The sequence below is a fragment of the Hippopotamus amphibius genome, chromosome 8 (assembly GCF_030028045.1).
Source record: "Hippopotamus amphibius kiboko isolate mHipAmp2 chromosome 8, mHipAmp2.hap2, whole genome shotgun sequence".
Taxonomy (NCBI): Eukaryota; Metazoa; Chordata; class Mammalia; order Artiodactyla; family Hippopotamidae; genus Hippopotamus; species Hippopotamus amphibius.
The window spans coordinates 12,142,169-12,155,707 of record NC_080193.1 but is presented as its reverse complement, the minus strand read 5'-3'; the positions used below and the strand labels follow the sequence as shown (position 1 = coordinate 12,155,707).

Here is a 13,539-nt window from a genome sequence, read left to right as displayed (position 1 = left end):
TGACATACAGGGTGTTTTTAGAAATCTGTAGCTATTTTCTAAGAGAAACCACTGGTTGATTTAGCTCATGGTAAAAGTATTGAGTAGGAAGTTACCTGCTACAAGCCCTGCTCTCTGCATATGTCAGAGCTGCCTAGAAACTAACCAGGGGCTGCAGCTGTGACCTGTAGATTTCCCCACCCACCTGTGCTTTCTCTGTCTATTATGAGCCTGTCTGTTGCAGACTTGGTGGTGGCAGTCAACGGGGTCTGGATCCTCGTGGAGACCTTCATGCTGAAAGGTGAGCCCGGCTAGGGGACTGGCCCATCCTGGGGGCACACCTGGCCCATCTCTTGAACTGCTGCCTCTCTTGTTACAGATGGGAACTTCTTCTCCAAGCACGTGCCTTGGAGTTACCTTGTCTTTCTGACTAGTAAGTTTGTTTGTTTTTCATCTTTATTGGAGTATAATTGCTTTACAATGTCGTATTAGTTTCTGCTGTACAACAAAGTGAATCAGCTATATGTATACATATATCCCCATGTCCCCTCCCTCTTGAGCCTCCCTCCCACCCTCCCTGTCGCACTCCTCTAGGTCGTTAGAAAGCACCGAGCTGATCTCCCTGTGCTCTGCAGCAGCTTCCCACTAGCTGTTGTACATCTGGTAGTGTGTATATGTCAGTGCTACTCTCTCACTATGTCCCAGCCTCCCCTTCCCCTCCTGTGTCCTCAGTTCTGTTCTCTACGTCTGTGTCTCTATTCCTGCCCTGCCACTAGGTTCATCAGTACCATTTTTCTAGATTCCATATATATGCGTTAGCATACGGTATTTGTTTTTCTGACTTACTTCACTCTCTCTGACAGAGTATAGGTCCATCCACCTTACTACAAATAACTTAATTTTGTTCCTTTTTATGGCTAATGTTCCATTGTATATATGTGCCACATCTTCTTTATCCATTCATCTGTCGATGGACATTTAGGTTGCTTCCATGTCCTGGCTGTTGTAAATAGTGCTGCAGTGAACATTGTGGTACATGTATCTTTTTGAATAATGGTTTTCTCAGGGTATATGCCCAGTAGCAGGATTGCTGGGTCATGTGGTAGTTCTATTTTTAGTTTTTTAAGGACCCTCCATACTGTTTTCCATAGTGGCTGTATCTACATTTCCACCAACAGTGCAGGAGGGTTCCTTTTTCTCCACACCCTCTCCAGCATTTATTGTTTCTAGATTTTTTGATGATGGCAATTCTGACCGATGTGAGGTGGTACCTCATTGTGGTTTTAATTTGCATTTCTCTAATGGTTAGTGATGTTGAGCATCTTTTCATGGGTTTGTTGGCCATCTGTATGTCTTCCTCGGAGAAATGTCTATTTAGGTCTTCCACCCATTTTTGGATTGGGTTGTTTGTTTTTTTTGATATTAAGTTGCATGGGCTGCTTGTATATTTTAGAGATTAATCCTTTGTCAGTTGCTTCATTTACAAATATTTTCTCGCATTCTAAGGGTTGTCTTTTCATCTTCTTTATGGTTTCCTTCGCTGTGCAAAAGCTTTTAAGTTTCATTAGGTCCCGTTTGTTTATTTTTGTTTTTATTTCCGTTATTCTGGAAGGTGGGTCAAGAAGGATATTGCTGTGATTTCTGTCATAGAGTGTTCTGCCTTTGTTTTCCTCTAAGAGTTTTATAGTGTCCAGTCTTACATTTAGGCCTTTTATCCATTTTGAGTTTATTTTTGTGTATGGTGTTAGGTAGTGTTCTAATTTCATTCTTTTACATGCAGCTGTCCAGTTTTCCCAGCACCACTTATTGAAGAGGCTATCTTCTCCATTGTATGTTCTTGCCTCCTTTGTTATAAATTAGGTGACCATATGTGCGTGGGTTTATCTCTGGGCTTCTATCCTGTTCATTTGATCTGTATTTCTGTTTTTGTGCCAATACAATACTGTCTTGATTGCTGTAGTTTTGTAGTATAGTCTGAAGTTGGGGAGCCTGATTCCTCCAGCTCTATTTTTCTTTCTCAATATTGCTTTGGCTATTCGGGATCTTTTGTGTTTTCATACAGATTGTGAAAGTTTTTGTTCTAATTCTGTGAAGAATGCCATTGGTAATTTGATAGGGATTGCATTGACTCTGTAGGTTGCTTTGGGTAGTATAGTCATTTGCATAGTATTGATTCTTCCAATCCAAGAACATGGTATATTTCTCCATCTGTTTGTGTCATCTTTGATTTCTTTCATCAGTGTTTTATAGTTTTCTGAGTACAAGTCTTTTGTCTCCTTAGGTAGGTTTATGCCCAGGTATTTTATTCTTTTTGTTGCGATGGTAAGTGGGATTGTTTCCTTAATTTCTCTTTCTGATCTTTCATTGTTAGTGTATAGAAATGCAGTAGATTTCTGTGCATTAATTTTGTATCCTACAACCTTACCAATTCATTGATTAGTTCTAGTAGTTTTCTAGTGGCATCTTTAGGATTTTCTATGTATAGTATCATGTCATCTGCAAACAGTGACAGTTTTACTTCTTCTTTTGCAATTTGGATTCTTTTTGTTTTTTCTTCTCTGAATTCTGTGGCTAGGACTTCCAAAACTATGTTGAATAAGAGTGGCAAGAGTGGACATTCTTGCCTTGTTCCTGATCTTAATGGAAATGCTTTCAGTTTTTCACCATTGAGGATAATGTTTGCTATATGGCCTTTATGTTGAGGTAGGTTCCCTCTGTGCCTGTTTTCTGGAGAGTTTTTATTATAAATGGGTGTTGAATTTTGTCAAAAGCTTTTTCTGCATCTATTGAGATGATCATATGGTTTATATTCCTTAATTTGTTAATATGGTGTATCACATTGATTTGCATATATTAAAGAATCCTTGCAGTCCTAGGATAAATCCCACTTGATCATAGTGTATGATCCTTTTAATGTGTTGCTGGATTCTGTTTGCTAGTACAATATTTTGTTGAGGATTTTTGCATCTATGTTCATCAGTGATATTGGTCTATAATTTTCTTTTTTTGTGATATCTTTGTCTGGTTTTGGTATCAGGATAATGGCAGCCTCGTAGAATGAATGTGGGAGTGTTCCTCCCTCTGCAATTTTTGGAAGAGCTTGAGAAGGATAGGTGTTAGCTCTTCTCTAAATGTTTGATAGAATTCACCTGTCAAGCCATCTGGTCCTGGACTTCTGTTTGTTGGAAGATTTTTTATTACAGTTTCCATTTTATTACTTGTGATAGATCTGTTTATATTTTCTAATTCTTCCCGATTCAGTCTTGGAAAATTGTACCTTTCCAAGAATTTGTCCATTTCTTCAAGGTTGTCCATTTTATGGGCATATAGTTGTTTGTAGTAGTCTCTTATAACCCTTTGTATTTCTGCTGTGTCAGTTGTGATTTCTCCTTTTTCATTTCTAATTTTGATTTGTGTCCTCTCCCTTTTTTTCTTGATGAGTATGGCTAAAGCTTTATCAATTTTGTTTATCTTCTCAAAGAACCAACTTTTAGTTTTATTAATCTTTGCTCTTGTTTTCTTTGTTTCTAGTTCATTTATTTCTGCTTCGATCTTTAAAATTCTTTATTTCTGCTGACTTTGGGTTTTGTTTGTTCTCCTTTCTCTAGTTGTTTTAGGTGTAAGGTTAAATTGTTTGAGATTTTTCTTATTTCTCGAGGTGAGATTGAATTGCTATAAACTTCCCTCTTAGAACTGCTTTTGCCACGTCCCATAGGTTTTGGGTCGTCATATTTTCATTGTCATTTGTTTCTATAAATTTTTTTATTCTTTGTTTTCTTCAGTGATCTCTTGGTTATTTAGTAGTGCACTGTTTAGCCTCCATGTATTTGTGTTTTTCACAGGTTTTTTTCCTGTAATTGATTCTAACCTCATAGCGTTATGGTCATAGAAGATGCTTGATACAATTGCAGTTTTCTTAAATTTTCTGAGGCTTGATTTGTGACCCCTGACTAGGAAGTTTCTGAATGGCTTTGCTCAAGTGCTTATCCCCACCACTGGCTGGAACTTCCTCTTGGGTTAGGATCTCACGGCTCTCCTCTAACGCAGGGAAGCGTAGCAAGGGTGGAACAGAAATCGAGACTGATTCTCCCCATCCCTGTTTCAAACTCTTTGGTGGTTGCCCACTGCCCTCTGGACCCAGTCCCTGTGCTGGTGTGACTCATGGGGCCACACAGGCCCCCTTCAGCCTTACTCTCAGGCCTCATCTCTTGCCAGCACTGCCGCCCTCCCCACCCCTGCAGCCCCCTGAACACATCCTGCTCCCTAGGCCCCCCTGCCCCTTCTTACCTCTCGGCCTCTGCACGGTGTTTCCTCTGCCTGATGCACTCATCCCCTCACCAGATGGCTCTGCCTGACACCCCCTCCTCCTTTTCTGTCTAAACATTAGACATAACTAATAACACTGCGTCCTAAATTGTTTTCATCATTCTTAAAAACTGTGACTTTTACCACCATGATCAGTGCCCTTTGGCTTTTTCTACAGAGTTCAGAGCCTAGTGATTCAGTGCACAAACTCTAGAGTCAGAAAGACCTGGAATCTGTTTCCATCTGTGTCTCTTGTGTGATCTGATGCCCCCTCCACAGCTCCCTCTTCACTTCCTTCTTTCATTGTGTTCCAATAACACCAACCTTTTTTCTGCCCCTAAGCTTGGCCCTTAATTCTTTCAAATGTAACACTCTTCCCGCAGTCTACTTCCTCCAGTCTAACATACCAGTTTGCTGTCTTTCCCCTGAGTCTAGACTCTAAGCTCTTGTGTTCAGGGCTGGGTACCCAGCACCCAGTACAATGCCTGGCACAGGAGAAGTGCTCAGGAAATATCTGGCAGATAGACTGACAGTGCCTGGGCCACTCCCAGGGAGGGGGAGCAAGAGCTTCTCTTGTTAGCAGGCAACTCAGGTTGGCCAGCATCTGGGCCAGGCCCTGCCCTGGAGCCCACACTCTCAAGGGGCACGGGTGTGACATGGGTGTCTGGAGGGCATGTGACCAGACCTTGGGAGAGTCTCGAGGAGAACACGAGCCAGGCCAGGTATGGGAGAGGCTGTGGCAGGGCAGCTGCTAACTGCCTCCTCCCGCTTACAGTCTATGGGGTGGAGCTGTTCCTGAAAGTTGCTGGCCTAGGCCCCATCGAGTACCTGTCCTCCGGATGGAATCTGTGAGTAGAGAGCATGTTTCTTTTATTTTTATGTTTTTTCTTTAGATCTTTATTGGAGTATAATTGCTTTACAATGTTGTGCCAGTTTCCACTCTACAACAAAGTGAATCAGCTGTATGTATACGTATATCCCCATATCCCCTCCCTCTTGAGCCTCCCTCCCACCCTCCCTATCCCACCTCTCTAGGTCGTCACAAAGCACCGAGCTGATCTCTCTCTGCTCTGCAGCAGCTTCCCACTAGCTATCTATTAGTGGCTGTATCAATCTACAGTCCCACCAACAGTGCAGGAGGGTTCCTTTTTCTCCACACCCTCTCCAGCATTTATTGTTTCTAGATTTTTTGATGATGGCAATTCTGACCGATGTGAGGTGATACCTCATTGTGGTTTTAATTTGCGTTTCTCTAATGGTTAGTGATGTTGAGCATCTTTTCATGTGTTTGTTGGCCATCTGTATGTCTTCCTCGGAGAAATGTCTATTTAGGTCTTCCACCCATTTTTGGATTGGGTTGTTTGTTTTTTTGATATTAAGTTGCATGGGCTGCTTGTATATTTTAGAGATTAATCCTTTATCAGTTGCTTCATTTACAAATATTTTCTCGCATTCTAAGGGTTGTCTTTTCATCTTCTTTATGGTTTCCTTCGCTGTGCAAAAGCTTTTAAGTTTCATTAGGTCCCGTTTGTTTATTTTTGTTTTTATTTCCGTTATTCTGGAAGGTGGGTCAAAAAGGAACTTGCTATGACTTATGTCATAGAGTGTTCTGCCTATGTTTTCTTCTAAGAGTTTTATAGTGTCTGGCCTTACATTTAGCTCTTTAGTCCATTTTGAGTTTATTCTTGTGTATGGTTTTAGGTGGTGTTCTAATTTCATTCTTTTACATGTAGCTGTCCATTTTTCCTAACATCACTTATTGAAGAGGCTATCTTTTCTCCATTGTATGTTCTTGCCTCCTTTGTCAAAGATAAGATGACCATATGTACATGGGTTTATCTCTGGGCTTTCTATCCTGTTCATTTGATCTGTATGTCTGTTTTTGTGCCAGTACCCTACTGTCTTGATTGCTGTAGTTTTGTAGTATAGTCTGAAGTTGGGGAGCCTGATTCCTCCAGCTCCATTTTCCCTTCTCAAGATTGGAGAGCATCTGCCTTCCTCCCTTCCCCTCCCCTCCCATTTCTTTCCCGTCCCTTCCCTTTTGTATAAATTTATTTATTTATTGTCTGTGTTGGGTCTTTGTTGCTGTGCTTGGGCTTTTCTCTAGTTGTGGTGAGCAGGAGCTACTCTTCGTTGCAGTGCATGGGCTTCTCATTGCGGTGACTTCTCTTGTTGTGGAGCATGGACTCTAGATGTGCAGGCTTTAGTAGTTGTGGCATGCGGGCTCAACAGCTGTGGCTCGTGGGCTCTAGAGCACAGGCTCAGTAGTTGTGGCACATGGGCTTACTTGCTTTGCAGCATGCGGGATCTTCCCAGCCCAAGGATCAAACCTGTGCCCCCTGCATTGGCAGGTGGATTCTTAACCACTGCGCCACTTGAGAAGTCCCTGCAGAGCATGTTTCTTAACCATGTCAGAGGCTCTAATGAAAGGCACGGGTCCTCTCCGTCCACACCCACTGCACAGTTTCAGAGGGAAGGTCCAAGGCTGGGTCAGGCCTGTATCTCCTGGAGCAGTTCTTCCTGTGGCTCCAGGCCTCCTCAGGGTCAGGCCCTCATCTTGTTCTCAGACCACCCCTGCCCGTCCCTCCTGGACGTGGCCTCTTGGGGATCCTTAGTCTGGCTGGTTCTTTCTAAGTCACTTAACCCCACACCCCTCGCTGACAACTAAGCTCTTTTCTCCTTCATGAAAACCACAATGCCCAGAGAAGGAAGTGCCGCGTGTCCTGATGCTTGGTCAGCATTGAGCTGGTGGCCCTTCTTCCCATTCCAGAGACCCTGAGAGGTGGCTCACTGCCCACGAAAGTTAACTCACCTGCGAAATCAGGCTGCACTCACGAGGTCTTGGGTTGTGAGAGTAAACTAAGTTAATAAGTAGAGAAGAGTCGGGCAGAGCAGTAAGGGTGTGGGTGTGCATTTTGCAGGGCCTTAATGTGTATCTGGAGGAGAGAGGGGCCCTCTGTCCTGAGCAGGGCTAGCTGTTCTTCCCGTGGGACTCCCCTGTGGTCCTGCCCCACCCCTCAGTACCCTCACCAGGGTCACTGGTGTAACCCATGTCTGCCATGAGACCAGTGTGGGACCTTTGCGGTGGGGAGCAGCCCTAGTTTTCTAGATATTTCTTTTCTTTTTTTTTTTGGCTGTGTTGGGTCTTTGTTGCTGTGCGTGGGCTTTCTCTAGTTGTGGCGAGGGGGGCTAATCTTCGTTGCAGTGCGCAGTCTTCTCAGTGCAGTGGCTTCTCTTGTTGCAGAGCACAGGCTTTAGGTGTGCAGGCTTCAGTAGTTGCAGCAGGTGGGCTCAGTAGTTGTGGCATGCAGGCTTAATTGCTCCACAGCATGTGGGATTTTCCTGGACCAGAGATCGAACCCATGTTCCCTGTATTGGCAGGTGGATTCTTAACGACTGCGCCACCAGGGAAGTCCTCTAGGCATTTCTGACCCTTGAGGTGTGTGCTGTGGCTGGGGCCCGGCCTCACCAGCCTCAGAAACCCGATGGTGGCAGGAAGCTAGCTGGCTGTGGGCCACTGCTGGGCCTGTTGCTGCCTTTGCCACGGTTGGCGTGTGGGCTTCTTGGAAGGAAGCGCTGGGCTGGGGAACCACCCCGGGGGGCAGCTGGGGCTGGGCTGAACGGACCATGGCTTCTCCTCCTCCCTCCCTCCCAGGTTCGACTTCTCTGTCACAGCATTCGCCTTCCTGGGACTGCTGGCTCTGGCCTTCAACATGGAGCCCTTTTATTTCATAGTGGTCCTGCGTCCCCTCCAGCTGCTGAGGTGACAGGGCAGGGCTGGGAGTGATGGACAGGGGAGGGTGTGGAGAGCCTTGGGACTGGTCAGAGTGATCAGAAGGAGCCAGAAGGCTCACAGGCCTGGTGTCAGAGGTGGCACGCCCCCTGCAGGAGCACCTGGTGGGGGGAGGGGGAACACTGGGGGCCTTGTCTCCACCTGTGCAGGTGTGCGGATGGCCCGTCTCCTCACATCCTGGGACCAGTTGCCTCTGATGGGGAAGAGAAACATGGCTCAGGGCTCCGGTGAACTTGGCCTGTGCTGGTATCAGCTGCAGCCACAGAAACACATGTGCTCAGAGAACCACAGCCTCAGAGGGTCCAAAGGGACTTTTGAGCCTCTACCACAGCCCAAACGTGATTTTCTGGCATAGTCTTTTGTCAAGAAAAACCCTCACCAGCTCTCAGCTTTCCCCCGGGGACCACTGTAGGAAACCAGTACAAATTTGTAGAAATCCATGGACAGTGTCCCATACTAGTGAGAGGTGTCTCTGTGTCCTCAGGAGCCTGGTTTTCCTCTAGAATATCCAGCTTCAGTCCATTCACATCCATCGTCCCCTCCCGTCCTTCCCGGGAGGAGAGGTGGAGGTGAGGGATGGGGCAGCCCTTTCTTACCCAGAGGAGCTGCCACACTCCTGGCTCCTCTGTGGGCGCGGCCTTCTCCCCTCCTCCCGGGCTGGCCACACCATCTCAGGCAAGGCCTCGCCCGCGCTGAGCCTCTGGGCTTCCTCTCTAAGCCGTGGCGAGTAGCCGCCGCACCTGCTTACCCGAGTCCTGCTCCGCAGCCCTTCGGGACGGGGCCCGTCCAGCCCTGATGTCCTGGCGCCACCCCTGCCCCTTCCCAGGGTGCGAGTCACCTGAGCTGAGTGCCCGGCCGGTGGCTCTGGGGAAAGTAGGCGCTCAGGTGGTGGAGAGGCCCCCAGCCTGCCTCGTGCCACCCAGCGTCTGTAAGTCACCCGGCCTGCTTCCCTCGCTCAGGTTGTTTAAACTGAAGAAGCGTTACCGCAACGTGCTGGACACCATGTTTGAGCTGCTGCCCCGGATGGCCAGGTACCGCCCTGCCTCTTGGCCCCCAGGGCCAGGTGTCGTGAGGCTTGTGCCCCCTCGGGGTGGGCAGCTGGGTGGCCGAGGGGGGAGGGGGGTGAGGAAGAGTCCCGAAAAGGACGGAAATCGAGGGTCTGCCGGGTCTTCAAGGAGACCGAGATCTTGACCACCACAGGTCTCCCTGGCTCTACTTTTCTCCACTGACCTGTCTGAAATATTTAGTAGGGAGGGCAGGGAGCGGTCAACTCACTTACCACCTGTGTCTACATTCACAGGTAAGGGTCACCTGTGAGTCTACCTTCACAGGTAAGGGGTGAATCGCTGGTAGAGGGGCATCTGGTAATAGAGTCCTGATCCGAGCCGTTTTCTACCCCAGACCTGAATCCAAGGCCCCTCCCCTGCAGGCACTTTCCAGCTGGTGCCCCTGGCTAGGGGCATGCCTCTCCATCAGTCAGCTCAGGGCTCTGAGGATGCCGGGGCCGCCGGGCGAGCTGGTCTCTCCCTCCCGGCCCTCAGCCACCCTGTCTCTTCTGACCCTCCTCCCCAGCCTGGGCCTCACCCTGCTCATCTTTTACTACTCCTTCGCCATCGTGGGCATGGAGTTCTTCTGTGGAGTCCTCTACCCCAACTGCTGCAAGTGAGTACACGGCGGGGGGCCCCTTGCCCTGCCCAGCCCCAGGCAGCCTGCGTTTCCAGAGGAGCCCAGCCAGGACTGGCGTGCTGACCTCTGATCCCCCAGGGACCTGCCTCTCCAAGCCACAGCACCCTTTAAAGCCCTGCGAGTGGCTTTGCTTTGCTTCTAGGGCTTCTTAGTTCAGTGCAGCAGCTAAGGCAGGGGCCTGGAAGCAGAGGGTCCTCTCTGAAGTGAGGCTATCCGAGCAAGCTTCCCTGTCCCCCAGGCAGGGTCTGGAAGCCACTCTCCAACTAGGTCTCCATCAGCTCACCCTTCGGGCTGAGCACTGGAGGGCGCTCCAGAGCCTGGAGCAGCCTGGGGCCCGAGGCCAGAGTCCCACAGCTTCCTCCCACTTCTCCCTGGGGGAAGCTGGGGACCTGGGCAGACACGTCAGCTAGGGGCGGCCTGTTAGGATGAGAGGACTCACGTGGGAGCCTCCCGTGACCGCACCCTTCCCTTTCCCTTCCTCCTAAGCCACCACGATGCAATCCATGTGCTCATTGCTCGGCCATTCATTGTCCATCCAGTGTTCTCTTTAAAATTGGTCCTTACGGCCTCAGGCACTGATAAAGAAGGTTCCCAGAGACACTGGCAGCCGTTTTGAGTGTCAGGCTGAGCTCAGAACCATAGTCTATAGCCGTCCGTGGGTCACAAACCTTAGCGCACATTAGAATCCCTGGGGCAGCTGCTTTTAAATGTGCAAACTCCAGACCCTACCCTGTGCGTCTCACACAGGCCAGAGGCTCAGGACTCTGCCTTCTGAACAAGCTCCCTGGGGGCCCAAGGACGAGACTCGTCAAAACATCAGCAGGAATTGTAGCAGATCAGCCGTAAAAGGTGGAGGGAAAGTAGCCCATAAGCTCTCAGAACAGGGGCAACCAATTAGAAGAGAACAGAACACTTGGCCAGGTGCTGGTGGAAGCCCGATGAGGAGAGGACGCTTCTCTAGGGCTGCTGTCGGCACCCAGCCTCCAGGGCAGATCCCAGGTGGGGTGGGGGCACAGGTGAGGGTGGGCTGGTGTCCAGAGGAAGCACTGCCTTTCTCTCCCCTCCCAGAGCCCCTCCCTCCGGCTGCTGAGAGGGAAAAGGCCTAGCCAGCAGCACAGAAATGCCAAGGGAAGGCGGGTGGGGGGGCAAGTCTGGGGGCTCCCGCCAGCATCCTGGGGACTCCCCTCGAGACAGGAAGGTGGGCAAGAGCGCTGAGGGGCTGGGCAGGAAGCCAGGCTGGACCAGGACAGGTGCTCCTCGGTCAGACCTTGGTTTGCTTAAACTTTCTGTCCTCTGTCGAGGTGACCAACTGTCTTGTGACCTTCCCTCCCGCCCCTGTCTCCCCGGCCAGCACCAGCACAGTGGCAGACGCCTACCGCTGGCTCAATCACACCGTGGGCAACAGGACTGTCGTGGAGGAAGGCTACTACTATCTCAATAATTTTGACAACATCCTGAACAGCTTTGGTGAGTGCAGAAAGCCCAGGCAGGCCGTGCCCTGGGCACGGCCTTTGTCACCGCAGGTCCCAGGTAGGGTGGAGCAGAGCTCTCCGAGGTGTCCGCATCCCAAGGTGTTCACCACACTTTCTCAAGTCCTCTGGCCCCAGTGGAGCATGTGGTTTGCCCAGCCGTGGTGTTGCAGCCCAGGCCAGACCCCAGGCTCACTCGGTCACCAGGTTTTACTGTGCTTCCTGTTACGTTTTCAGCATTGGGGAACAGCAGAGCTTCATGCCTGGCTGGGAGGGGGGTATAGCCCGATGCTAGGGGACCACCCCCATCACAACCCCATCGTCGCAGGGTGGGACCCGGCCACACCAACCAGCCACAGTGCCCTGCACTACCCAGGTCAGGCCCACACAGCTCTGCTCCTGGCTTCCGTGGAGAGCTTGGGAGGCCAGGGGGCACGGAGGGAAGCGGTCCCACCAGACACAGCTTCTCAAGAGGAAGGGATCCCGTCATGACATCCCAGATCTGCACTGAGGAAGGTCTGGGGACTCTTTTTCCCAGAACCCTCACCCCAACCCTGGTCCACCACAAGCTGCTGAGGCAAAAGATGCCCCTTTCGGGGAGAGGCTGAGACGGCAGCACCCCCTGTGGGGCGGGCGCTCAGGGGCGCCTTGGCTGCTCTCTCTGGAGCTCACAGCCCAGGATGGCAGACAGGCGTGTGGTACCCAGAAGAGGTGGAGAGAGGCCACTTGAAACTCCCTTTGCAAAAGCAGGTCTGATCAAGATGCTTTCTGTTTCTCCCTTCCCTTTGGCAGTGACCTTGTTCGAGCTCACGGTTGTCAACAACTGGTACATCATCATGGTAAGGACCTCCATCAGCTCCTGGGGGCGTCTTGCCATCGTTCTCTGAGGCCAGCTCTGGTCTCCCCGCACCCAGCCTGGGGAGCACTGCTCTCCCATCCCCCACAGGGGGCGGGTTCTGCAGGGGGGCCGCGGCATGGCTGAGTCCCAGCAGCCAGGAGAGGCCACTTAGCCTCTGGCTGTCTGTCCCACTCCCACCACTGTGGGAGAGACTTTTCAACCAAGAAACAGTGTGGCACGGGTGGTGGTTGGTTGGTTTTTTTCCATCCCTTAAATTCTTCCAAAGGCTGTCCGTGTTCGTCCTGAACTGTGTTAGCTCTAGGGGGCGTTCAGGCCTAAGGAGCACAGAGGAATTTTAGACCCAAAGGAGCGAGGTCCCCCTCCTTTGTCTCCCACAACCAAAGGCAAATCAGGAAAGGTCGGGGGGGGTGGGGGGGCCACGGAGAAGCCTGCGTAGACAGTAACTCGGCCCCACCCCAGGCGCTCTCTCACCGCCTGCTTCCCTCCGTCTCCAGGAAGGCGTCACCTCGCAGACCTCGCACTGGAGCCGCCTCTACTTCATGACCTTCTACATCGTGACCATGGTGGGTCCGGGGCCGCAGAACGCCCTCCATCCTCCGTCTTCAAAGCCTCCAGCTGCCCCCGCTCGTCGGGCAGCAGCTCAGGGAGGAGGGGGCTGGAGACACATCTGACTGGGCTCTGCCGGCCCCGGGGCTCCGCAGCCCCTCACCGCCCCTCTTCCCCACTGTCTCCGTGCCGGCCAGGTGGCGATGACCATCATCGTTGCCTTCATCCTCGAGGCCTTCGTCTTCCGAATGAACTACAGCCGCAAGAACCGGGACTCGGAAGGTCTGTGCAGGGCGTTCACTGCCTGCTGCTCCTCTGTCTGTCCAGCTGTCTGGTTGTCCAGTCTTCTGGCAATTTCAGCTTACAGATCTGGCTTATCTTTCTTGATCTCTTATTTGCATTGATTTTTCAAATAGTTAGTGACAGGAAAATGCTCATGATCTCATTTTAAAAATCAGAGCAACACAGGTCAGAGGTCAGGAAGCATCACAGGCCGATCGTGCCCCCAGCAGCCCTCTGTCCCACCTTGCTCGTCTCCCAGACCGCTCACCCCAGCCGTTCCTCCCTTTAGCAATGCGGAGACGATAACTAAACACATCTGTCCTCTGGTACTTGATTTATTTTTTCTGTTTTTATTGGGGAATGGTTGTTTTACAATGTTGTTAGTTTCTGCTGTACAGTGAAGTGAAGTGGCGGTCCCTGTGCTGTACAGCAGGTTCTCATTATTTACCTACCTTATACATATTAGGATGATCCCAATTCATCCCACCTCCCCTTTCCCCTCTTGGTGTCCAAACCTTTGTTCTCTACATCTGTCTCTATTTCTGCCTTGCATACTGGCTCATCTGTACCATTTTTCTAGATTCCACAAATATACATTAATATACAATATTTTTTTCTTT

The 13,539-nt window shown here is 50.2% G+C and overlaps 1 protein-coding gene across 2 annotated transcripts in view; it reads left to right on the top strand.

Annotated features, from left to right (window-relative positions):
* The window catches only part of TPCN1 (two pore segment channel 1), a 69,307-nt gene that overhangs the window by 52,887 nt on the left and 2,881 nt on the right, over nucleotides 1-13,539 (top strand). For both annotated transcript variants that reach the window (XM_057744478.1, XM_057744479.1), the window contains 10 exons: nucleotides 224-280; nucleotides 359-412; nucleotides 5,060-5,132; nucleotides 7,940-8,047; nucleotides 9,037-9,108; nucleotides 9,650-9,739; nucleotides 11,115-11,230; nucleotides 12,025-12,071; nucleotides 12,586-12,654; nucleotides 12,835-12,919. In XM_057744478.1, coding sequence (XP_057600461.1) covers nucleotides 224-280; nucleotides 359-412; nucleotides 5,060-5,132; nucleotides 7,940-8,047; nucleotides 9,037-9,108; nucleotides 9,650-9,739; nucleotides 11,115-11,230; nucleotides 12,025-12,071; nucleotides 12,586-12,654; nucleotides 12,835-12,919 — 771 coding nt within the window. The remainder of the gene's footprint in view (nucleotides 1-223; nucleotides 281-358; nucleotides 413-5,059; nucleotides 5,133-7,939; nucleotides 8,048-9,036; nucleotides 9,109-9,649; nucleotides 9,740-11,114; nucleotides 11,231-12,024; nucleotides 12,072-12,585; nucleotides 12,655-12,834; nucleotides 12,920-13,539) is intronic.